This window comes from Ursus arctos, unplaced genomic scaffold (genome assembly GCF_023065955.2).
Source record: "Ursus arctos isolate Adak ecotype North America unplaced genomic scaffold, UrsArc2.0 scaffold_1, whole genome shotgun sequence".
NCBI classification, from domain to species: domain Eukaryota; kingdom Metazoa; phylum Chordata; class Mammalia; order Carnivora; family Ursidae; genus Ursus; species Ursus arctos.
Window position 1 is genome coordinate 88,864,668 of NW_026622763.1, and position 25,208 is coordinate 88,889,875.

General features: G+C 44.2%; 2 protein-coding genes across 4 annotated transcripts in view; both read left to right on the plus strand.

The window, feature by feature from the left end:
- Window positions 1–19: 19 nt before the first annotated feature.
- Window positions 20–18,612, plus strand: TMEM169 (transmembrane protein 169). The gene is made up of 3 exons (XM_026492000.4): window positions 20–95; window positions 13,009–13,376; window positions 16,135–18,612. The coding sequence occupies exons 2-3, from the start codon at window positions 13,103–13,105 to the stop codon at window positions 16,755–16,757; spliced, it is 897 nt and encodes a 298-aa protein (XP_026347785.1). The 5' UTR covers window positions 20–95; window positions 13,009–13,102; the 3' UTR covers window positions 16,758–18,612.
- A 1,003-nt stretch (window positions 18,613–19,615) lies between these two features.
- Window positions 19,616–25,208, plus strand: part of XRCC5 (X-ray repair cross complementing 5) — a 90,181-nt gene continuing 84,588 nt past the window's right edge. For 2 of the 3 annotated variants that reach the window (XM_026491997.4, XM_044381189.3), the window contains exons 1-2: window positions 19,616–19,761; window positions 23,175–23,288. In XM_026491997.4, the coding sequence (XP_026347782.2) occupies window positions 19,741–19,761; window positions 23,175–23,288 (135 nt within the window). In that variant the 5' untranslated portion in view covers window positions 19,616–19,740. The remainder of the gene's footprint in view (window positions 19,762–23,174; window positions 23,289–25,208) is intronic. The other variant, XM_044381188.3, reaches the window with a different exon arrangement.

Sequence of the window (25,208 nt, forward strand, 5' to 3'; positions counted from 1 at the left end):
CCGGTCCCCATCCTCCCCGCGGACATCTGCTCCCCGGCTGCGGCTGATTGATTCGGTCTGGGTCGTCTTCCAGACTTTGATCCCGGCATGTGCAGGTGAGATCCCTTGTTGGTCGGGTTTTTGTTTTTGTTTGTAAATTTCGATGCCATCGTGGGGGGGGGGGCGGGGAGGGACCGGAGGAAGGGAAGTAGACAAAAAGCGGGCGCGTGCTCGATTTCCAAAAATCCTCAGTGCTGTAGGTCTCATGGTTAATTAAGATGAATTCTCCAGGGCATGGGGGAAAGAGTCGGGAGATGCTCTGGCTCCAGGTGCTGTGTGCCTCTGTCTGGGAAGGAAACGGGCAGGCTTAGCTGAGGGGGAAGATATCTGGCCTCCAGATCCTTTCGCCCTCTGGAAGGGATGCTGAGCGCTGAGGCGTGTTGGGGGGCGGCGAGGGGGGGAATCCAGTTGCAGTTTTCCACAGAACCAAGATAATAAATGATCTTAAAAATAAACTCGAGCCCACCTCCACCTCATCTCCCTTTCCCCGCCCAGGAGTGAAGGGAAGAGGCAACCTTTACCAGATTTGAGATCTAATACATAAACGGATGAGTCCGAGGGTGTGTGCTTCCTGCAAAAACGTTAATGTAGGTGTGTGAGGTCCTATCTTCTAGTTCCTTCCTTATGCGGTGAAGCAAGCATTCTGAGGATGGGAGGGGGGGGGAGATTTCTCATCCGCAGTTTGATGCCTGGTAGTGGTGAGTTATTATTCAGACTCTCCTCGCTATTGTTCATCTAGCTTCATACTGTCACCCCACCAGAGAGAGCTTACACCTGGACTGGCCTAGTGAGACTTGGCCTAAGAATTGGGCAGATCTAGGAAATGCGTGTGGTGCTGTGGTCTTAACAGTCCAGGGAACATGCTATTTCTGTCTGCTGTCAGAGTACTGTATTTTCCCCTACAAGGTATTAAAATGATGTAAAAGCAACCAAATGCATCATTTTTGTTGTTGTTGTTGGGCCCACCCACCAGCTAGTTATTCACAAACCAAATTAGAAATGAGTCTTGTTAAAAGTGGACTCGGGGGGCGCCTGGGTGGCACAGCGGTTAGGCGTCTGCCTTCGGCTCAGGGCGTGATCCCAGCGTTATGGGATCGAGCCCCGCATCATGCTCCTCCGCTATGAGCCTGCTTCTTCCTCTCCCACTCCCCCGCTTGTGTTCCCTCTCTCGCTGGCTGTCTCTATCTGTGTTAAATAAATAAATAAAGTCTTTAAAAAAAAAAAAAAAAGAAAGGAAGACGTCTCTTCCACCTTCTGCTTCCCATTTGCTAGATAGTGCTTTGATTCCAATGACAAAGTATTTTTTTTTAACAGGACAAGAAATAGTGACTCGGTTCTAAGGGCTTTCCTATTCCAGAAAATTGCATGCTTTCTTTCTTGAGAGCAAAGAACACTTTAAATTTCTTTTAAAGATACTTCTATCAAAGATACAACTTAATGTGTTTTGTGATCTGGTCTGGACCTCTGGATTCACAGAGCTCTACCGGGGGGGTCAGTGTGGGCCTGGCTCCACTGCAGCCTTTGTATGGCAGCTGAGGGGACTGAGGGATTCTGCAGGCCTCCAGTGAAAAGGTGACTGGACTGGCTAGAAGCCAGTTTTGCCTGCTGAGGATGACAAGGAGCCATTCCTTGGCTGCAAGGAAGTTGCAGTCTGAACAGTCAGAAGGGCTCTTTTTCACATTCCAGAGACAGTCTGTGATGAAGAGAGATGTTGGGGTCTCTGAGAGATCTGTTAAAATGAAAAGGCATGTGCTCTTTGCACCGTCTCTCACTTCAGTCAGGGTTTGAAAGTCTGCTAACCCCGAAAGGCCTGGAGGTACAGCAATAGAGGATCCTTGTTTCTAGACTTGAATTCTGGCTCCTGGTTGAGCCATCTCTTCCCACGGCATCCATGCCATGCTACATTGGTGTTCTTTGGCTGAATCAAATGCTACCCTGCGCTCTGCATCACTGCCCTCTTTGTCCCAGGGAAAAAGGCATCTCCTGAGCCATGATCCTTCCACACTCCCACTCTGTCATACCCTATTAGCACTGACTCCCTTCATCTCCGGGGACGCTCTTGCGGCTCACCCAGCTTCCCACCCCGCCCCCACCCCATCTGCCTGGAAACTTCATTTTCTTCCTGCCTCAAAGCAGCTGCTGGCTCCTACTGACGGGGGCCTGTGAGATTCTCGACATTGAGCCTCACAGAATCTTGGTGCTAAAAGAATGGCAGTGAGGCATCTAGTCACCCCCACCCCCCCCCCCCACCTTGAAAGAAGAGCAGTCCCGGCCTGAACCAGCTCACCTAAACGAGACTCTTAACCAGTTCCCAGTATTCTGCCGATGTTTATGGAGTACTTACCCACGTGCCAGGTACTGTTCACGGTGTGGAGGATACAGTACAGTGGACAGTACCCTTAGCTGTCCTTGCCTTTTTTTTTTTTTAGATTTTATTTATCTATTTGAGAGAGAGAGAGCATTGTGAATGTGAGCAGGGGAAGAGGCGGAGGGAGAGAGAAAGGGAGAAACAGACTCTGCGGAGCCCAATGCGTGGGACTCAGTCCCAGGCTCCTGGGATCCTGACCTGAGCTGAAGGCAGACGCTGAACTGACTGAGTCACCCAGGTGCCCCTGTCCTTGCCATTGTAGAGTGTTTATTCTAGCATGTAGGTATGATGGCAGTGGGAATAGGGCCACTCCTGTTGCCTATGAACAAAGATCAGACAGTGAAGACCCAGTTTTACAGCTCTTAACAGTACGGAGATGCTCAAGCTCCTTGGAAGCCCGCTGCCCTGGCTACCAGGAACTATTTCACCTATAGACGAGCCAGAAGCTTCTAGATGGTGAACCAGCCTCAGTGCGAGAGACTTTTGGGACAGGTAGGTTGAGCAGTGACAAGAGAGAGACTGCTCACAGCATCATGAAGGAACAAGATATCGTCTAACTCACAACCAATTCGCAGCAACTGGCTAGAGGTTGGGAGTTTTAAGTTGCTGTTCCATCATTGCTCCAATCACTGCCATCAGTCTGAGCCAAATTCCCTTCCACCTTTACATTGGAGAGACTGTCTTCCTGAGAGGGGCTAATGGTGATTTTCAGTGGTAAAATGGTAAGCATTTTATTTCCCAGCTGGTGTGGCGCATCTCGTGGTAGAAAGCCACAATGCTCTTGGAAGAGTGTGGCTACCCCAGACAGATGATATGTGGCCTTTTGGGTGACAGATACAGAAATGAGAGAATTGAAAGAGCAGTAAGGGAGCGCAAGGCACAGTTCACTGTATTAATAGCGGCAAGTTAACTTGAAAATGATCACACTCTACCCTTCTGGCCCCAATTCAGGTTCCTTGGAAGAGGGAGATGTGACCATATGGGTAAAGGTACAAAAAACAACTTGGGGGGGGGGTAGGGAATTAAAAAACAAAACAAAACAAAAAACCAACCCCTGATTGTTCTTAGTGGCACAAGGTGCCCTGATTTGGAAACTTTATAAACCAAATGTGGCAAAATAGCAGATCATTTATGTTTTGTTTTGTTTTGGTGGTTTGTCTACGTGATAATTTATTTAAATTTGGACTAATCACAAGAATTAAAATCAGGAACTTTAACCTGAAATTCCAAACAACCCATACCAAATGGGCCTGTATTTCTCTGTGAAAGCAGTTGGCTGAATGGTGTGGGCTTGGTGGGTAGAAGAGAAGGAAACAACAACTTCCTATTTCCAAAGAGGTCTGTGCTCTCGTGTTTACCATAGCCCCACTCCCTCCCTTATTGTAGCTGGAAGGTAAACCGCGGTGTCGTTGCCATTTATTAGCTTTTTCCAGCCATGGTTCATCCATGTAGGTTATTTTCTTTCCTGCAATGTACATTAGGGCAGAGGCTTCAAAGCGTCCTGGTTTCTCCACCCACCAAATCCCCCAAGTTATGCTGGGTATCTCTATGGGTTTGGAGAAGGCATTGGATCAGGTTTGCTCCCAAGACCACCTGGGAGCAGAGAATTGGGAGCAGACTCCAGGGAAATCATGCGTGATAGTGAGAGATCCTTGAACCAGCAGTGTGATACCACTGCCGAGGTGTGTGTTTTCAATAAGTGACTGAGTGATTGGATGAGAACTGGCCAGCAGAAAGCCAGAACTAGAGTCCTATGTGATGACTCAGGCTGAGAAAGGCACTATAGCTGGATGGGTATGCTCATTTTGTGGTGTTGTGAGTCTTTGGGTTTTTAACTGAATGCCTAAGAGCTCTTGATTTTCTTTTAATAAAACTCCTTTTTGGACACTGTTGTCTAGCTTCCTACAGTCAGAGAATACTAGTTGTCTTTGTCTCTGCGGGCTGCTGTAACAAGAATACTACATACTGGGTGGCTTAAATAGCATACATTGTTTTCTCATAGTTCTGGATGCTGGGAAGTCCAAGATCAAGGGACCGGCAGATCCTGATTCGTGGATGGCCATTTTGTCGCTGTGTCTTTACATGGCAGAAAGAGCAAGAGAGTTCTCTGGGGTCTCTTTTATAAGGACACTAATCTCATGTGTGAGGGCTCCATCCTCATAACCTAATCACCTCCCACAGACTCCACCTCCTCATACTGTCACTTGGGAGTTAAGATTTCAACATATGAATTTGGAAGGGCCGAAAACATTCAGCCACGGTAGTACAGAACATATTGAGCTCTCCAGTGGGTTTCTGGTGGGGCTGAGCCAGCAGCAGTGTGATATCCTCTGTACTGGACAGCTGAGTTTAGAATTCCTGGGCCACCTGGGAAAATAAAAACTGCTTAAACCACTCATTACCAGGGACGATGTCATTTTATGCTCTAACTTTGAAATGTGTATCAAGATCTGCATATGCATCAAGGCTGACAAATTAGAGCACAGCAAAGAAGGTGACACATAAAATAACGTTTTGGACAATTCCAGTATATTAGGTAGGATTTCTGTGTGGCTGCTTTAAGAAACCAAAATAATCCTGGATTAAAAGAAGATAAGTATTGGGGCGCCTGGGTGGTACAGTCGTTTAAGCAGCCTACTCTTGGTTTCGGCTCAGGTCGTGATCTCAGGATCGTTGAGATCAAGTCCCAGGTCAGGCTCCTGTCGCAGCATGGAGTCTGCCTGAGAGTCTCTCTCCCTCTCCCTCTGCCCCTCCTGCTCATGCTTGCTCTCTCTCTAAGATAAATCTTTCAAAAAAATAAACCAAGATATTTTTCTCTCATATTACAATCCAGAGGAAGAGGGTTTATGGCTTTTCTAGTGGCTTTTATTCTTTCTGTCTCAGACCACTGTCATCTCTATGGGGTTGCCTTTGTCTGCCTGGCCAAAGATGTCTCATCAAGTTCACACTCCAGCTCTCAAGAAGGTGAAAAGAGGAAAGAGAGGGCCAAGCAGGGAAGTTGCACACATCACATCTGCTCACATGCCTTTGGCCAGAGACTGGTCATATGATCACACCTGATGCAAGGGATGCTGGGAAATGTTATCTTTAGGAGGGAAGTCACGTGACCAGAGGAACCCTCCATTATTAGAAGAGAAAATAGATACAATTGTACCATAACAGGGTTTATTGAGCATAGAGGAACTTTTTAATCTCTCTTTTTTTTAAGATTAAAAAAAGTTGTTTTAAGTAATCTCTACACCCAATGTGGGATTTGAGCTTACAGCCCTGAGATCAAGAGTCAGACACTCCAGCCACTGAGCCAGCCAGACGCCCCTTAATGTCTCTTTATTTTTTTTAATTTTTTTTTAAAGATTTTATTTATTCATTTGACAGAGATAGAGATGGCCAGAGAGAGAGGGAACACAAGCAGGGGGAGTGGGAGAGGAAGGAGCAGGCTCCCAGTAGAGGAGCCTGATGTGGGGCTCGATCCCAGAACACCAGGATCATGCCCTGAGCGGAAGGCAGATGCTCAACAATTGAGCCACCCAGGCACCCCTTAATGTCTGTTTATTAAACTTTTCTTCAGTCTCAGTCTTTGACAAAGTCAGGCTAATCTTTAATTGCTACCAGTTCAAACTGCCCTTCCAACCCAAATAATTAATCCAGTGACTTAAAATTTGTTTATTGAACACCTGTGTGTTGGCCTACTTATATGGTGCCATTTCCTAGACCTTATAGTCTGGAAGAGGATTTAGAAAATAAACAAGCAAAATTAAGAAATAGAATTTGCGGGGCGCCTGGGTGGCACAGCAGTTAAGCATCTGCCTTCGGCTCAGGGTGTGATCCTGGCGTTATGGGATCGAGCCCCACATCAGGCTCCTCTGCTGTGAGCCTGCTTCTTCCTCTCCCACTCCCCCTGCTTGTGTTCCCTCTCTCGCTGGCTGTCTCTCTGTCGAATAAATAAATAAAATCTTAAAAAAAAAAATAGAATTTGGGGCAGCTGGGTGGTTCTGTCGGTTAAGGGTCTGTCTTCAGCTCGGGTCATGGTCCCAGGGTCCCGGATCGAACCCCCATGTCAGGCTCCCTGCTCAGCAGGGAGTCTGCTTCGCCCTCTACCTCTGTCCTCCCCTGCTCATGCTCTCTTGCTCGCTCACTCTTTCAAATAAATAAATAAATAAAATCTTTAAAAAAAAAAGAAGAAGAAATAGAAATTACAGATGTTGGTAAGTCTTGTACAGGAAACAGGCTGTTGTGATAAGGAATCATGAAAGGCAGGGCAGGGAGCCTATTTTAGGTTTGATGTCAGGAAAGCTTTGGAGGAGCTGACAAGTGAACAGAAACTTGGGAAAATACAAAGGAGATGGTCATGTGACAGGGCGAGATGAAAACGGAGCCCAGGCAAGGCAGACAGTTTAAGGCCTCAAGTGCGATAACATTTGGTGCTCCTGAGGAATGTGTAGGCAGCCAATGTGGTTGTAGCATAGGAGGTATATATGAAGGAGGTGGTATCTTGCATAGGATGGCAGGATGGAGAGGGGCCACTCCACGCAGGTCCTTAGGCCATGTAAAAAAGTTTGGATTTTGTTTTACACCAATGAGAAATCAATGGAGGGTTTAAGCAGAAAACAGCATGAGTTTATTTATGTTTTCAAAAGATCTTTCTTACTGCTGAGTGGAGAATTGATTGGAAGACAGCAAGAGTAGAAGCCAGAAGATAAAGAGAACTTTTTAGAACCACACATAAGAAAGGATGGCCTTGGGTGTCTGGGTGGCTCAGCTGGTTAAGGTCTACTCTTGGTTTCGGCTCATGTCATGGTCTCAAGGCCCTGGGATCCAGCCCCATGCCGAGCCCTGCATCGGGCTCCACACACAGAGGCATGAGCTTAGCTCTCTCTCTCTCAAATAAACAAATAAAATCTAGAAAGAAAGAAAGAAAGAAAGAAAGAAAGAAAGAAAGAAAGAAAGAAAGAAAGACAGACCTCTTAGACAAGAACAGTAGCAATAGAGGTGGGAAAAAGTGGTGGATGAATTTAAAAATTATCTGGAGAATTTCCTTTCAGAGTGGCTTAAAACCACTCTTTATGCATGAGAGTCTAAGCATGTTCTTTAAAACCTATTTTTTCCCCTAGGATTACCAAACCTTTCTGGTTAGTGGTTGACTGAGGTTAGTGTCCTGCTCTATCACATTTGTTAATAATCTTTAGACCAAGGTCATATGGAGGATGGGCAAGGCCTAATTTTCAGAGAAAAGAGCAAAGTCCTATCTCTTCTTTTACCTCTGTTGATTAAAGCCTTGGAAACTGGGGAGATTTGTTTTATTCTCTCTTTTATGCAATCTAAAAGGAAGGAGAAATGTTCAGAACCTGCTTCTCAGATCAGATATTAACAGCATAATAAAATGTACAAAAACGGGAAAGATAATTAAGCCTTCCTTTCTTAACAGTTATAGCCTATTTCTTTTTTTTTTTTTAAGATTTTATTTATTTTTTGAGAGTGAGAGAGAGAGAGCACGAGCAGGAGGAGGAGCAGAGGGAGAGAGAGAAGCAGGCTCCACGCTGAGCCGGGTGTCCAACAGCAGCTAGATCTCATGATCCTGAGATCACAACCTGAGCCGAAATCAAGGGTCAGATGCTAAACCAACTGAGCCACCCAGGCGCCCCCCTTTATATCCTATTTCTGATCAGGCACTTTCCCTTCCCCTCTGTCCTCTCAGGTCAACAAGGACACAATGAGTGTTTGCTACATGTCTAGTCATAGGGTCTCCGATTGGAGATGAAGAAGTATAAGACAGGTCCTGATTTCTAAAATTGTGTCATCTCCCTGGGAAGATGAATGAAAAACAATGAAGCCATTCATACTCAATACCAGATGATATGAAATGCTGCATAATTAAGCACTGAGAGAGCATAGTACTGATGACAAATGCTACTGAAATACAGAGTAGATGAAGGCAAAAGAAAGGGATTGGAAACTAACATTTATGAAGTATGAATCCATCGTAAGCATTTTATACTTGAACACTCATTCCGTCCTCCCCACTCTTCTTTAACAATAGGACTGGGGTGGGGGCAAACGGGTGGGCTGGAGTGGTCACAGAAGGGGACACGACTGAGTGAGTCTGTCTTGAGCCAGGCTTGAAACAGGTGGAGAAGGGCGAAGGTCGTGATGGAACCAACATAAGTTCATGTGTTTACTAGTCATGTTGTGGGGAAGGGGCATGGATGGGGAGAGCCTCAAACTCCAGACAGACCCTTTAGATATAGTTTAGTCAGTCATGGCAAGATAGTGATGACTACTGGACAACATAAAAATGATGTTTTATTTTCTTAATCACCATTTAACATGCTTGAGGAAGAATTCTGAAATGGAAGGTGAGAAACCAGCTTGGAGGAAGTAGTATTAGAGTCATATGGGGGTAGGAGAACTCAAGTGAAGACATTAACAAAGAGATTTCATAGGAATGAGTGGCAGGACTTAGAGACTGATTACTATTAGAGACGTAGGAAACTATCCCTAACATGGAAAATGGATTCATCAAAGACAACTTTAGGGGTTTAAGTATAGAATCGTGGGTAAATGCTGGCAGACAGTGTGGCACCATGAATAGATCATAGGCTTTGAAATGAGCAAACTTGGCTGTAAGTCCCAGCCCCACTACTATGTAACCTTGAGCAAATTGCTCCTCTAAATGGGAATAATAATAGTACCTACTTCACTGGTTTGCTAAGACAATTAAACAATATGATTACTGTAAAGCACTTAGAACAGCACCTGACACATAGTAAACATCCAATAAGTTTTACTTGTTACTAATTTTAAGTCCAAATGTCCTTATTTGTAAAATACTATTTGTTTCTTAAGATTGTTGTGCCTAGGACAATTGTGGCACATAGTATTGTCCAAGAAAATATTAGAATGTAATGAAATGTGAAAACCATGTATAAGCAACTAACACAGAGACTAACAAATGATACAGTCAGCAAATGTCATCTTTTATGAGAATAGGCACAACATAAATGTAGGATTTCCTTCTCCACCCCTTTCTCCTTTCCCTTCCCCCTTTACCCATTCTCTTGGTAACACTAAGAAGTTAAGTCAGCTAGAAATAAAGATGATGAGTTTGGTTTGAACATGCATAGCCAGAAATGATGAGATTTTTAAGTGGAGAATATCCACTAGGCTGCTGGAAACCCATCCAGATGATACATTAATTCTTGACATCTATATTTGGGCATTCTTGGCATAGAGGTATCCTGCAGAGGTGGGCAGGAAGGCTCCATATTTCAACAGGAGGAAAAGAATGTACTGTTGAGAATAGAGGGCAGTTGGTTGAGAATTGAGTCTCTAAAGTGCCGGCTATTATGGGTCAAAGAGACAGACGAGGGAGTAAAGGAGGCAAAAGGAGGATTTGAGAGGTAGCGAGAGAATGAAGGTAGAAAGTCAAAGGAGGTAAGGGAAGGTTACCAAGAAAGACCTGGAAATAAGCAGAATTAGGGCTCTGGTATGGACAAGGAGAATAAGAATGGTAAAATCGTCACTGTGGTCACACTGGTGACTTTCAAGCCTGTATTATTCCACACAGAAAAGAGTGGCTCTATCACCAAAGGAAAGAGGAATGAGGTCGAGACAGCAAAAAACAAAACAAACAAGCAAGCAAACAACAACAACAACAACAAAAACCCAAGCCACACATACACAAAACCCCACACAAAACAAAAACCCATCAGCTATCTACTGCAGCCACCACTAATACTTGACTTCTTCTAAATGTTGGTGGGAAGATTCTGGGCTTTTAAAGTGATGCAATTTAGGCTTAAATCCAGGGTCTCTCACTTCTTTATTTAACAGTGAGCTTGCTGAGATGCGCAAATGAGTAACATTTATAAAAAATTTAGCTTACAGCCTGGCACCTAAGGCTTGATAAATGCTCATTTCCTGGCCTATTCCTTATCTTTCCACATGACTTACCTGTGTGCATATGGGGTGTGTGTGTGTGTGTGTGTGTGTGTGTGTGTGTGTGTGTGTTAGAAAGCAATTTGGGAGAAGGGAGAAAAAGGTGGTAAAGTGAACAGATCATTGAGAGGGTGAACTGATAATGACTGGCTGTAGACTATTGATAGAGAAGCTTAGTTATGAAACAAGAAGAAGAACAGGACATCAGATAGAGTCGGTGCCAAGGTAAAGCTTGTTTTTCCACATAGGGACTTCTGGGTTTGTTTGCAGCCAAAAAGGAATCAGCAAAGCGGAGAAGTTAGAGCTATTAGAAAGGGAGGAAATCAAGGAGGAGGAAGATAGATTATCAAGAGTACAGTTGAGGGGCACCCGGCTGGCTCCGTCAGAAGAGCATGTGACTCTTGATCTTGGGGTTGTGAGTTTGGGCCCCACGTTGGGTATAGAGATTACTCAAAAAATAAATAAATAAACTTAAGAAACAAAAAAGTACAGTTGAAGTGGTCAAGAAGAATATCTGCTCCCAGATCACTCACTCTGAGGGAAACCAGACACTGTCATGAGGACACTCAAGCAGCCCATGGAGAGGCCCACATAGGGAGGAGCTGAGTCAGCACCATGCAAGTGTGCCATCTTGGAAGCTGTCACTGTAGTCATTAAAGAAAGATATTTTCCCAGTAAAATTTCCAATAATAATGGCTAATAACATGGCCATTTGTCTTCTCTGGGTTTGTTAAAAGTGCATGATATCCATTGGATATCATCCATTGGTGATATCCAGTGGAATATCACCATTTTGCAACTCCTAATGGATTAATGGGTCTAGCCAATGATTATCAATGGCTACTAATTTCACAAAAAAATGGCCAAATTGCCATTAGGTATGTTCGGATGAAAGTATAAAACGTGCTCTATAACATTGTCTGGCCAAAACAACCAACCCAAAACATTCCAGCATGAATCTGATCAAGCCTGTTTAGCTACCAATTTACAGGAAATACATGGTTCAGAGGAACACCCTAGGGAAATGCAGTCAGCAAAATCTAGGCTGTGTGAATCTGCAAGGTAAACGACTGCTTTCTTTAACAAAGAAACTGGAAGGGAAATAATTGGAGGGCGAACATACAGACCTGTCCGATAGAGTAGTCAGTAGCCACATGTGGCTCTTTTTAAATTGGTTAGAATTCAATTAAAAAAAAAAAAAGCATTTCCTCAGTTGCACTAGCATCATTTGAGGTGCAATGCAGAAATGTAATTGGACAGCCTACCATGCACAAATAGGCATCGGATCTGTGTGCATTGTGTAGACCTTATTGGGATCCCAATTCCAGAAAATAGACTTTAAACTGTTAAACAAACAGGGAAATTTGAACTGACTGGATATTTGATGATATTAAAGAATTGTTTTTTAAAAATGATGATGATCCTATGCTTATCTTTTTTTTTTAAAGACTGCTTATATGGAAGAGGTACATGCTGAAATAGATGAAATGGTGTGTGAGATTTGCCTTTAAATAAATTGGCTATGAATATTTTGATTATTGTTGAACCTGGGTGATAGGGACAATGAGGGGTCCTTAAAATTGTTCTCTTTTGTACAAGTTTGCCTCTTTCCATGATAAAATGTTTTCCATTTAGTATGCTTGAAACTGTCCATAATAACATACTTTTGAGTTGTTGTTTTTGTTTGTTGTAGTTTTTGTTTTAAAAAGCATGTGAGCAGGGCACCTGGCTGGCTCTGCTGGTAGAGCATGAGACTCTTGATCTCAGGGTGGTGAGTTTGAGCCCCACATTGGGTGTAGAGATTACTTAAAAATAAAATCTTTAAAAAAATAAAAAGCATCGAGCAACTAGCTGCCTAAATATGACTGGCTGGGTATTTGCCTATATTTCCTCCTCAGTAGCAGCACTGAAAGTATTTCTCTCCTCTTAATGGTTCAATGCACCCAAATCACAGGCCAATCAATGTCTTTAAAAGATGTTGTATAGACTCTTCTCTCTCTCTACCTTTCTTCACCTGGAGAGCAGAAAGAGGAGAGAGAATCTTAAGAGTGGAAAACTGCGTCCTCTCTGCTGGTCTCCCCACATGTAATAGGACAGATCCCAGGAATTTTCTGGGATCGTGGGCTAACAAGAAGCCAGGAGACATGTGCTATTCACAGAATACCATCGTAGATGTCGTTGGTGACATTGTGCCATCTTTGGGGAGCTTACTGAAAGTTCCATTCATCCTTTTGAGTATGGTTGTAATGCCAGGACTCGACAGCCAGGTGCCTGGAGTACTGGCCCCAGCCATCCAAATTGTCACGTTTGGTGGGAGCGAGAGTAGTTCTTAAATCCCATTTATTTATAAGGCTTCCTCACCCAACTTCCTCATACTCAACATCTCCCAGCTAACCTGATAGGTTTTGCATAATAAGTTTGCATAATTGACAAAAATATTATTGGAACACAAAATAAAATTTTATTCATAACAATCCAACCTTGTGAGAGTATTTCTGCAGCACTCCCAAAATACCGTGTTATGACAAGTACAGGGAGGAGAGGCCTTTGGCCAAGTCGAGAATCATTTCCCAGACCCCTTTCCATCTCATCCTATTTCCTTCCTGTTGATAGCTTTGCTTTCCTATCTTCCCTGTGGAACTCACTGATGGAACATCTTTGCATAGCCCCACACAGGAAGAAGCTCTGTGATGTGTGGATCGTGAGTCTGCTCAAGCAAGTCAGACCTTTTACGAGGAATAACTAGACGTGAGGACGACGATGGACGAGTTGGCAGCCATAGAAGGCGAGGGCCAGCTCCCAAGCCCTCACCACCAGGGCTCTTTGAGGAAGGCTGTGGCTGCTGCCTTGGCCCTGGATGGGGAATCCACGCTGGGTCGCCGGAAAAAGAAGAGGAAAGAGTCCCGCCCTGAATCTATCATCATTTACCGGTCAGAAAGTGAGAAACTGGATGAGGAGCCCGGGGAATCAGAAGGTGGAGACAGGCCCAAAGAAGAGGAGGGAGATGATTTCCTAGACTATCCTGCAGATGATGGTAAGTCTCTGGGGCCACTTACTTAAAGCTACAGGAAGGGATGAGGATTCTCCAGAAGACAGACAGGGATTTGCTCACTGACCTACTTGGTCTTGTTGCTACAGTTCTTTCTGCAGTGTTACAGTCTTCATTCAACAAATTGTCAGTATTTATTAAGCATTGACTATGTTCTCTTTGCAGTGATGTGGAGGAGATCTCTGTCCTTTCTGAAGCCCTAGTGTAATAGAAGAGACCGATTTATACACAAAAATTAGTAATACAAGCAGACTGAGCCAATTATTTAGTTATTTTTTTTTTTTAAGATTTTTTATTTATTTATTCGACAGAGAGAGAGACAGCCAGCGAGAGAGGGAACACAAGCAGGGGGAGTGGGAGAGGAAGAAGCAGGCTCATAGCGGAGGAGCCTGATGTGGGGCTCGATCCCACAACGCCGGGATCACACCCTGAGCCGAAGGCAGACGCTCAACCGCTGTGCCACCCAGGCGCCCCTATTTAGTTATTTTTAAGACTATGCTAATCATTTAAGACATGTAAGATACAGAAGCTAATAGGTGACTTTTATACTACTCAGGAACGTGCGAATGACAACAGTAGTGACTTATAATATTCCTTTACATGTATGGTGGCCAAATATTGGGTAAACTATGATAACATCAATGTGAGAAAATAGATGTACTGTCAGTATACCTCAAGTGGAAATGGAATTCTGTTTTACTCACTTTGGAGGGACATTTATCAGTATTTATTAAATTCAAACTGCATATCTTATGTTCTAGAAATTCTCAGTATCTACCCCATGAAACTTAGGCCCATGGGCATAAGGATGCATGTATAAGCATGTCTGTTGCTGCTAACGAGGCCGTGGAGTGTCCGAATTAAGCATCACCGTGTAGCAACAGACAAATGAAGTAGATTTATTTGTGTAGCTGCGTTGCTGTCTAAGACATAGCAGTGGACGAGACAAGCAATGTGTGTGCTCTTGTGCAGCTTACCTTCCAGTCAAGGGAAGACAGACAGTGAACAAGGTAGTCAATCAAAGGTAATTTCAGATAGCAGTATGAGTGAAGACAATAAACCATGGTGATGGGAAATAACTGGTGAAGGGCGTAGGGGAAGAGATTGCATGGCCGCGCGAGGACCTCTGGGAAGTGACCCTTGAGTTGATCCAAATGAAATGAAGGAGCCAGCTAGGAAATGGTTTTGGGCAGAGCTTTTAGGGAGGGGGAGCAGCAGGGGCCAAGACCCTAAGATGGAAGCACCACTGGCCTATTTATAGAATGGAGCTCTTTCTATGGAGGGAGTGCAGAGAACAACAGGGGAGGACGAGCGGCAGTGGTGAAGGGGATCATGCCGGGCCTTGCGAGTCATAGTAAAGAGTTTGGGATTTGATAAAAGTGCAAGCGGAAGTCAGTGGAGAACTTTTAAGCAAAGGAGAGATATCATCTCTTATTTATAAACCACCACTCTGGCTTCTCTATAGAGTGGATTCTAAGGGGTAAGAGTGGAGGTAAGAGACTGTCCTGTCACTGCAGCCACAATAGCACCAACGTAGAAGCCTGGACCAGGGTGACTGCAGGAGAGCTAGCTAGGGAAGACAGGCGGGATTCTTCTTCTTCTTCTTTTTTTTTTTTTTTTTTTTTTTTTAAGATTTTATGTATTTCTCAGAGAGAGAGAGAGCACAAGCAGGGGGAGCTGCATGCGGAGGGAGAAGCAGGCTCCCTGCTGAGCAAGGAGCCTGATGCAGGACTCGATCCCAGGACCCTGGGTTCATGACCTGAGCCAAAGGCAGACGCTTACCTGACTGAGCCACCCAGGTGTCCCGACAGGCTGGACTCTGTGTCCGATCTGGAGCTAGCTCATGGATCGGAGGTAGGGAGTAAGAGAAAGAGAAGTCAACAGTGACTCCTGGGGTTTTGGCAGGAGCAACAGAGAAGTAAGTGGTGGTGTCCTTTACTGAGATGAGGAAGATTGTGAAATCATTAGGTTTGGGGAGAACAGTGCAACCATTCTACCTCTTCCAGCCGTGGAGCAGGGAGTCCAGCCTCTGCTCTCCTCCACCTCGCCTTCTAGACTACATTTCACATACCAAGGGCCACAGACTTCTGTGTTTCGATATCTCCGGTCTCGCTCCAGGATGACCAAAGGATGGCCATTCAATGGTGGTGGTGGTGGTGTGTGGGCATGTGTATGAGGAGGGTGCACATGTGTGATATGTGTGGTGTGTGTGTCCAGAGCTTGGACGTGAGGGCCAAGATGACCACAGGCGTGTGAGGAAGCCTCGTCTCAGGGAAGCACAGAGACAGGGATGAGCAGAGACAGGTAGAGCACTGCCCATCAGGAGGGTACACACGCAGCACAATCTTCACACACACTGGTGGATACTCTTGCACTTACAGAGATAAGATCCTTATAAAGTGGTGTCTGTGGCAAAGTTCCTCATAGTCCTCCATATCATAGAGATCGTGCCAAGACTGAGGCCCAGAAAAGTGGAGGGAGAAGTTGAAAAGCAAGTTAACCTGCTTCACAACTTTTTCAGAGCCCACATGTGTGGAGTAAGAGTTCCCTGGGGGAGTGATAATATCAGGAGTTGCTTCCCTGAGGGAGATCCACCCACTGCATCCCTGAGCCATGGACTCCAGAACTGTGCCGGGTGCTATAGAAACAGGAACTGTGGTATTCAGCCTTCAGCTTAGGTGATGACACTGTGATGACATGTCCACTCTTCTGACCTTAATGTCACCTCCTTGATGCCCTGCAGGGATGTGGAACATGCCTTTGGACAGCCGCTATGTCACATTAACTGGGACCATCACACGAGGGAAGAAAAAGGGCCAGATGGTGGACATCCATGTCACACTGACGGAGAAGGAGCTGCAAGAACTGACCAAACCCAAAGGGTCATCAAGGGAGATAACACCCGAAGACAGAAAGGCCTGCCAAATGGGAGCAGACCGTGGGCCTCATGTGGTCCTCTGGACGCTGGTCTGTCTTCCTGTGGTCTTTATCCTCTCTTTTGTTGTCTCTTTCTACTATGGCACTATCACCTGGTACAACATCTTCCTTGTGTACAACGAGGAGAGGACCTTCTGGCACAAGATCTCATGTTGCCCCTGCCTCATTCTCTTCTACCCAGTGCTCATCATGGCCATGGCCTCTTCCCTGGGGCTCTATGCTGCTGTGGTCCAGCTCTCATGGTCCTGGGGAGCATGGTGGCAAGCTGCCCGGGACATGGAGAAAGGCTTCTGTGGCTGGCTCTGCAGCAAGCTAGGTCTGGAGGACTGTTCTCCCTACAGCATTGTAGAGTTGCTTGAATCTGACAATATCTCAGGCAATCTCTCCAACAAGGACCCCACCCAGGAAGTAGAAACTTCCACTGTCTAAACTTCTAACAACTTATGGCCTTCTCTGGTCCCAGTAGCCTATATATCATCTCCCAATTCCAGAAGATTCTCTCTTGGAAATTAAACCCCTACCCCTCTCAGTTCTGGAAAATTCTAGCCCACTCTGTTCTGTTCTACCATCTTGGCGGTTCCAGCAGGGCAGGGGACAGAAAAGCAATTTGTGCCAAAACAGTCTATCCACAGATGAATTCTTCTCATTCCCTGTCCTAAAATGACCATTTATCTGGGACAGGGAGCTCAGTTGTGTGTAAGTTCAGGAGCTTGAAGATGTTACTGGTGCCTGGAACCCAGGGAAGTATGTAACTAAATGGGACAGGGAGGAAAAGGAGGCTCCAGGGAGACCAAGTTCACCAAAAAGATAATGAGGAGGATGGAGAGAAACACTTAGGAAGCAAGGCTACCACAGTGCAGCGGAATGTAAAGATCTGTGTGTATCATTTAGATTTTGGTTTGGTGGCATATAATTCAAATCCTAAAATATCCGTGGTTTAAACAAGACAGAAGGTTTTTCTTTCTTGTCCAGAAGTCTAGAGGCAGACCATCAGGGGACCTGATGAAGTCATCCAAACCCCAGGCTTTATTCCCCTACCGTTAGTAGGATATAGCTCTCTTTGTCCTTATCCTCAACACCTCAGTGCTGACCACATCTCCAGGCATCACATCCATAGTTCTTGCAGAACAGAGGAAGGGGCAAAGAAGTGCACATCTTCCCTGTTTAAGGAGAGTTCCCAGAAGTCTCACTCAACACTTCCTGGATTTCATTGACTAGGCCTTAGTCACATGACCTCACAGGCAAAAGAGGCTGGGAAATGTAGTTTTTTGGTTAGGCAGCTATATTCTAGGTTAAATATTTGGGTTCTGCTAACTGAAGCAAAAAGAGAAACATGGCTGCTTTGGTAGGCATAAGAGAATCTCTGCCTCATGGTAATTATTTAAATATATTCAGATCCCAAACTGCTAGTATAGTTTTATTTATTTATTCATTTATTTATTTAGGACTGAATGTCACACAGAGAATTTATACATAGATACTAGTTACATATACTATGTATATGCTATAAATAGATATTAGCAGCTCATGTACTTTGCAATTAGTCTGTAATGTCATGTGGTTTCAGGGTTTTTAGAAAGGAAGAGTGAAGAGTTGAATACAATTAGTAGCATAACTTTTTTCCTGGTAGTGAAGGCAGGACCGGGTAGTGATATTTAATCTAACCTGCATATTAAAGACTGCGTAGGGAGGGATTGCAGACGTCCCCCAACAGGGATCAGTAGCCCTAAGCACGTAGAAGACAGCATTAGCTTTCTGTGGTTTGGCAAGACCTCACAGCCGACCTTACTGGAGTTTAAGGAACAGTATCTTCGCCGTGCTGTGAAATTGTGTCTTCCTGGCCACTAGGGGGAGTACACCAGATGAGTAGAATCTGAACTTTTTTTTTTCTTTTTAAATTTATTCCTGAGGGTGTCTTTCTAATGTCAAAAACTCGAATCCCAAGAGATCAAGCAGATTTTGGTGGTGTGGGTCCTTACTAGAACAGCTGGTGCCCGTTTCTTGTTCATGTCTCAGGAAGAAGCTGTGTAAAGAACTGCTGTGAATCAAAGCAGACGGGTCAGTAGTGCTCCCCCATAGAAGGCCAGGGACGTTTGCCTCAAGTATGGTGAATGCCACTGTCAGAAGAACCCCCTTGAAAAACAACAACAACAACAACAAAAACTATTAGTAGTTTCACACAAACAAAACTCTGCCCAGCATTTTTGAAAGTAATCTTGGTGCTCTCCGGTGCTTTTGCAGAAATGTAAACAATTGAAATGAAGACAAAGAAAATAAAAATAAAATCGAATTAACTTTGTTCACATGGTCTTTGAATTTCTCCAAAATTGCTTTGAACGCTACGGTTTGCAGAAAAAGAGCAAGCATGATGGCTGTCCCATGTATGTATGACGATCTTAATGTGGATTCTTAAGTCTTGACTCTTTCCACGTACCACTAATTTGTGGGGATTCCATGTAGGTAGACTGTTTTCCAGAGATCACATATTTACCTAAGCCTCCATTAGGAAGTTGCAACTGCATTTGTCACATTTTTCTGGGATTAGGGAAACCAATGGTCAAGGCCAAAAATAATCATGATTAGGACTGGGGTATGGTGGCTGTGGTGAAATGGAGGAGGATGGGGTGAGGGTGGGGGCCAAGGGATACTGAGATGAAGTGGAAATGGCCCTCAGCCTTGTTAGGCTCACAACCTCGTGGAAGAAACTGAAATCATTTCACAGGGGCTCTAATAAGGTATGTAAAAGCCTAGACTCGAGGCAGGAAAACTTAACCCAACAGATCTAAAGCAGTCTCATCTTTGCAGGATTCTGGCTATTGTCAAGCTAATGTTGCTTTTTACCTAGCAAAGAATTAACATAAAGGCAGTTGGGAGTTCCTTGAGGACTGTCACTGCATGTCTCTAGTATTTGTCAAGGGTCTGTAAATTGTAAAGAAATTTAATTTTATCTACATTTCTTTTGCGTTTGTTCTCATCATGAAGAACCTCGTAGGCTCTATAAGCACAATCAGTAAATGGCTGACTCTCCTGGCTTCAGTGCATTTATAACATTGGCTCCCTTGAGGCCCCTCCTTCCTCATGGCATTCTTATCTTTTCGACTTTAGTTACCGCTTTTTCCTGTCCATTTTCAAGAGGGAAAGCATCTGTTTGGATTTGATTTCCCAGTTTGGACAGAGGTTTGCAGCTATTTTGCAGATTGCTGGATCCTCAACGTCCGCAAACCCCTTACCAGGACGGGACGCAGAAACTGCGCATGCTCAGAGCGTCAGCGCACATTTTCTCCGCCCCTTCCAGGTTCCGTGGGTAGCGACTCTTTTAACGACGCTCTGGCTCCGACTCAGCCGGACCTTAATAGCGGCGCTCCGGGTTCCCGCCCGGAAGAGGCGGCCGCGGCACTGGCGCACCGGCAACATGGCGCGGTCCGGGAGTAAGGTAGAGAGAGCGTGGGTTTGGGCCTTGCGCGTGCAGGGGATCCGGAGAGGGTGGTTCGGGAGCAGGAATCATGGGATCACTGCGGGCCGGCTGGATTCCGAGGGATGCGCAGAGACAAGCTGGGGATGTGGAGTCCGAAGACCTGAATTTGAGCCTCAACCACTCCGCCTCCTCAGCCCTCCCACCTGCTCACTTCCTTTTTCATCTCCTCATCCCACTTGTCTCCCCACTCTGCCTGCCTCCTTTCTTACTCTCCTAGTCCACCCTTCTCCTCCATTACTTCCTCCACCTCCTCCATTTCTTTTGAGCCTAGGTTTTTAGAATCTATAGGAGAATGAAATTTAGCCTTGATAAACACCCACAGATTTGTAAAACTTCAGAGAGGGCCCGTGAGTAAAATATGTATCTTTAAATGTAAAGCGTCATATTATTCCCCCATCATAATCTAATATTTCACATTTATCGAAAGCTTACTCTGTGAGGCACTTAACCTAAACGCTTTATTCCTATCTCATGTAATCTTCACAACAAGCCCATGAGGTGAGAACTATTATCCCCAGTTTACAGTTGAGAAAACTGAGGCATAAAGAGTGAAATGATTATCTTAAGGTTATCCAGTCCCTAAGAAGTGGAATTCAGATTTAAATCCAGGCTGCCTGGTTTCAGAGCCCTATCTGTGTTGCTAGGAACCTATGACCGTCAGTGTCCCAGATTAATAATAGACGTTATGATGAATTTTTTAAAAGATTTTTTCAGTATAGGCTGAGAGTGGGGTTGTCTCTGAATGATCACTAGAGGGAGGTGTGTTCCAGAGAATTATTTGTTCATCCAAACATCCGAAGGCTCGGCCCTGTAGTAGGCATCTGGTCTACAGATAAGCAAGATAGGAGTTTCAGCAACTGATCCCTAGTCCCCACGACTTCCCACTGGGAAATGTTGATTAAAGCGATTATGAACATTTGATGCCACTTACCTTCTTTTTGTTCCTCCTCTGTCAGCTGTTGAAAACATTGCAGCTCTAGTGGAACGGCTGTTTATGGCAGTTGGATTTGCAGCAGAATTCTAACAGCCTGTATTGTTTCCTGTGTAAATGAAGAGTTGCTATGCTGCTCAGTTTCCCTTTCCTGGTTTTCTTACTGCTGCCAGATAGGAACTTGAAGTACCACACAGACCATTCTTCTGCTTCCAGAAAGAAGTTCTATATTGTAAAACCCTTTGATGCCATTTTTTGGATACTTGATTTCTACTAAAGGACTTTTATTCCTCTTAGAGTTTTCCAGTTTAACAGAGTTTTCTGGTTAAAACCATATTCTGGTATATTAGATAAATGGAGTGACATATTTTGGGACTCTAAAATTTTTTAAGATTCTTATGCTCAGCGTGTTGAAACTATGGGGTGTAAACTTTATTGTTCATTATCACCCTTTCTTCAAATGTACTATCTTTACTCCAGAAATCTCTTAATATTAGTGCATTACATTCAGTGCTTTGGAAACTAGGGACAAACTTAAAGTCTTTCTTTTCTATGTGTTGCCTGAGATATAACCAAATTTAGAAATCATCTATAACTTCTCTCATAGGAACTCATCCAAATTTTTCAAACACTTTTTTTTTTTTTAAGTAGGCTCCATGCCCAACATGGAGCCCACTGTGGGGCTTGAACTCATGACCCTGAAATCAAGATCTGAGCTGAGACAAAGAGTTGGATGCTTAACTGACTGAACCACCCAGGCACCCCAGATTTTTCAAACACTTCTAGGGTCAGGAGATCACTGCTTTGGAAAATAGTGGTTCTTTTATTGATCACTTCTTAATGTTATTTTTCTCCTTTGTATGGAGTCAAACCAATCTTCCTGTAACTTCCATCCATTCCATTGTTGATCCATTCCATCTCTCTCTCTGACCAGTCCTTTTATAACACAGCTGCCAAATATTTGGGAGGAACAATCATGTTCCCCTAAATCTTCTCATCTGGCTCTAATATCTAGTTGTTTTTTTTTTCAAACTGTTCCTCACATCCCATGTTCTGTAGATCCTTCTTTAACCTGTTTATTTCGTGTTCTGTTGTAATTAGTCTTTCTCATAAGATGTGCTCAGAACTGCTCACAGTTTGTCACATGTGGTCTGATTAGTACAAAGCACAGGTGAGACTCACTGTCAAAGAACATTAACTCTGGAAAAGACCTTGGATCTCATGTAGTCTAACAACTGCTTCCTGCTTGGAATTAACAGTGAGGTTAAGTGACAGTCACTCAAGGACTCAGAGCTAATTGGTAATAAAGGTGAGACTAGATCCCAGATCTCCAGATTGCTAATCTAGTCTTTTTTCACCATAAGATCTTTGTTTTCCATCCTCGAATTCAATACACTATTGATACAAGCTAAAAACGTTAGATAGGTGTGGGGAGTGTAGTGCTGTAGCCCTGTCATATTGGTGACTCACACTATAATCCACACTGAGATCGTGAGTTGCTATTTGTTCAGGTCTCCTCCAACTCATACTCAGTTGAATTCTGGATGCCAAACGTAGAAATTCGCATGTAACTTTTATTTTAGTTTCCCCTATTTCCTTAGTCCCTACATGTGGGATCGCTGTCTAATGACTAGGTGTCTATGTGGTTTCCTCTACTTGTAACTCCCCTTATTCACGTTTGACTCCTGTTCTTTAAGACTCACCCAAAGATCACATCCAGAAGCTTTTCTGCCTCCTTACCCCTCCTTTATCCCATCCACCCTCCCCTCCACCAGTCTTGGGTAGGTGCCCCTCCTGTGTACTCTCTCAGTGCCCACCGCACACGTGTGTCATGGAATATTGTGCTGTTATTATTTGTTTGTGTGTCTTTGTCCCCTACTAGGATAGATTTGGTGTCTTAGTCTTCATTTTAGATCCCCAGTTCACGAACTGATTCAAATTGTTGGGTATATCATTTTAGTATGTATAGTTTGTAGCAGTTACCTGTTGCCACAAAAATGCTTCATAACAAGCTACCCCCAAATCAGAGGCTTACAAAAAAAGCATCTGTTCTCATGTTTGTGTTTCTGCAAATCAACTGCAGTTTGTCTAATGTATTTTGGGCTCAGCTGCACTGGCCTATAGGTTATTTTCAGGTTTATTCCCCATGGGTTTATTCTTGGGCTCCGGCCGAAGAACAGCAGCTTCCTGAAGCATGCTCCTGTCCTGGCTTTCTATCTTCCAGAAAATATTAGGACTGTTTAAAGTTTCTCTGTAGTAAATATGTATCTGTCCTATATACATTCTCTAAGTAAAACACTCCACCTCCCTCTGTCCTGCATTCCCTAAGTCCCCTAGAGTATAAGTTCTGTGGGTGAAATAAGCAAAGGCCGTACCTGTTTACTTATTTTATGACCATTATTAACATTTTCTTTCTCACTCTTCGGGACATTGTTTCTAGGCAGCTGTTGTACTATGTATGGATGTGGGCCCTGCCATGAGTAACTCCCTTCCTGGTGAAGAATCCCCATTTGAACTAGCAAAGAAGGTGATGACCATGTTTGTGCAGCGACAGGTAAGGTTTAGACTGGTCTTGAGCTTATAACTCTTGGGTTTTTTTTTGTTTTTTTTTTTTTTTTAAGATTTTATTTATTTATTTGACAGAGAGAGAGACAGCCAGCAAGAGAGGGAACACAAGCAGGGGGAGTAGGAGAGGAAGAAGCAGGCTCCCAGTGGAGCAGGGAGCCCGATGCGGGGCTCGATCCCAGGACTCTGGGATCACGCCCTGAGCCGAAGGCAGATGCTTAATGACTGAGCCACCCAGGCGCCCTTATAACTCTTGTTTTAACTGCTTGTTGTCTTCACTTAGTAATGCAAGAAACCAACCTGCTTACGATGTCCAGCCTCAGTATTTTTGGTACTTATTTTTTTTTTAATTTTTTTTAGAGAGAGATAGAGAACATGATCAGAGGGAGGGGCAGTGGGAGAAGAAGAGGGAGAATCCCAAGCTGACTCCGTGCTGGCATAGAGCCTAACACGGGACCCTGAGATCATGACCTGAATTGAAATCAGGAGTCAGATGCTTAACTAACTGAGCCACCCAGGCACCCCCAGCCTCAGTATTTTGGGGAATCTAAGGAGTTTTTTTTAACATATACTTACGTGCAAATCCAACTACCACTAGAGCCTGATGTTTTTTTCTTCGTTTTGGCCCCTCTAGTAGATATGATAGTTTTTGTCAGAAGCAAGGCAATGTAAAAATGTTTACAAATACAGTCTCTAGAGCCAGATGGCCTGGGTTTGAATCTTTGCTCTGTCATGACATTTACTAACCTGGTGGTCTTAAACAAGTCCTTCAACTACTTTGTGCCTAGACATTCCAGTTACCTTTTGCTGATAATGTATTATCCCAAATCTTAATGTCTTACATTACATTTTTTTTTTTTAATTGTCTCTCCTGGTTTTAGGGGATCATTGGGTGGCTCAGTTGGGCTTCTTGTGGTCACTTGTGCAGGGGCACTCAGATGTTGGCTGGCTGAATCACTTGAAGTCTAAACTGAGCCGGGCCACCCCCGTGGCTAGAAGTTCAGTCTTCTGGTGGCTGTGAGCTCATTTGGGGCTGTCCATCAGAACCCTTACGTGTGGTATTTTCATGTAGCTTAGGATTCTCACAGGGTGGCAGCTGGTTCTGAGGGGGAAGGTTCTAAAAGGGGGTGTTCTAAGAGACCTGCCTATGTGGCTTTTTATGACCTAGCTTTAGAAATCCCAGAAAGTCATTTCTGCTGTTAGGAGCCAAGCAAGTCACTAAAACCAGCTCACATTCAGGGGGGGCAGGAATGGGAGGTGGGGGGGGTGAATAAGACTCTGCTGTTGATTTCTCCCTTCTACTTGGTATGATGGCTACTTTTCCTAAGCCCATGAAGTTCTGCCTCATTCATTGGCAGCTGCTACTCCTGCTGGACACCTCCCTTTTTTCTTCTGGGTGCTGCCCTTTTCACTAGGCACTATGACATCCCACCTGTCATCCTAGATTTTAACAAATTCGGATGACCTGGAGTCCTTGATGTGTCAAGAAGAGAATGCCTCTAACCCATTCCTAGTTATAGTAATTTGTGTTATTTATATTTAAGTAATGCTGCTTTGCCTCAATGTATAGATTTTTCATTTGTTTTTTATTTTATTTTTTATTTTTTATTTATTTTTTTAAGTAGGCTTCTTGCACACTGAGGGTTTGAATTCATGACCTTGGGACGGAGAGTTGCATGCTCTACCAGCTGAGCCAACCAGACGCCCCTAGATTTTTTTTTTTAAGAAAAGCTGTGCTTCCAGTTTTTCTTTTTGGCTCTGCCTCTTCCTTGGGAGTCTGAATCTAGAAGGTTAGGAAATAGTACCTGGTGCCAGTCTCATGCTGCATTCAAAATTTCCTTCCCTCTCCTGGCTGAGGTTTTGTTGTTGAGCAAGATTACCTTCTTTTAAAATAGAAGTCTTGTCCAGA

What these genes read in the sequence shown, in the direction of transcription:
- TMEM169 (XM_026492000.4), top strand. Translation starts at nt 13,103, where the DNA reads ATGGACGAGTTGGCAGCCATAGAAGGCGAGGGCCAGCTCCCAAGCCCT. An exon ending in AGACTATCCTGCAGATGATG is followed by an intron (nt 13,377 to 16,134) that starts GTAAGTCTCTGG and finishes GATGCCCTGCAG; the next exon opens with GGATGTGGAACATGCCTTTG.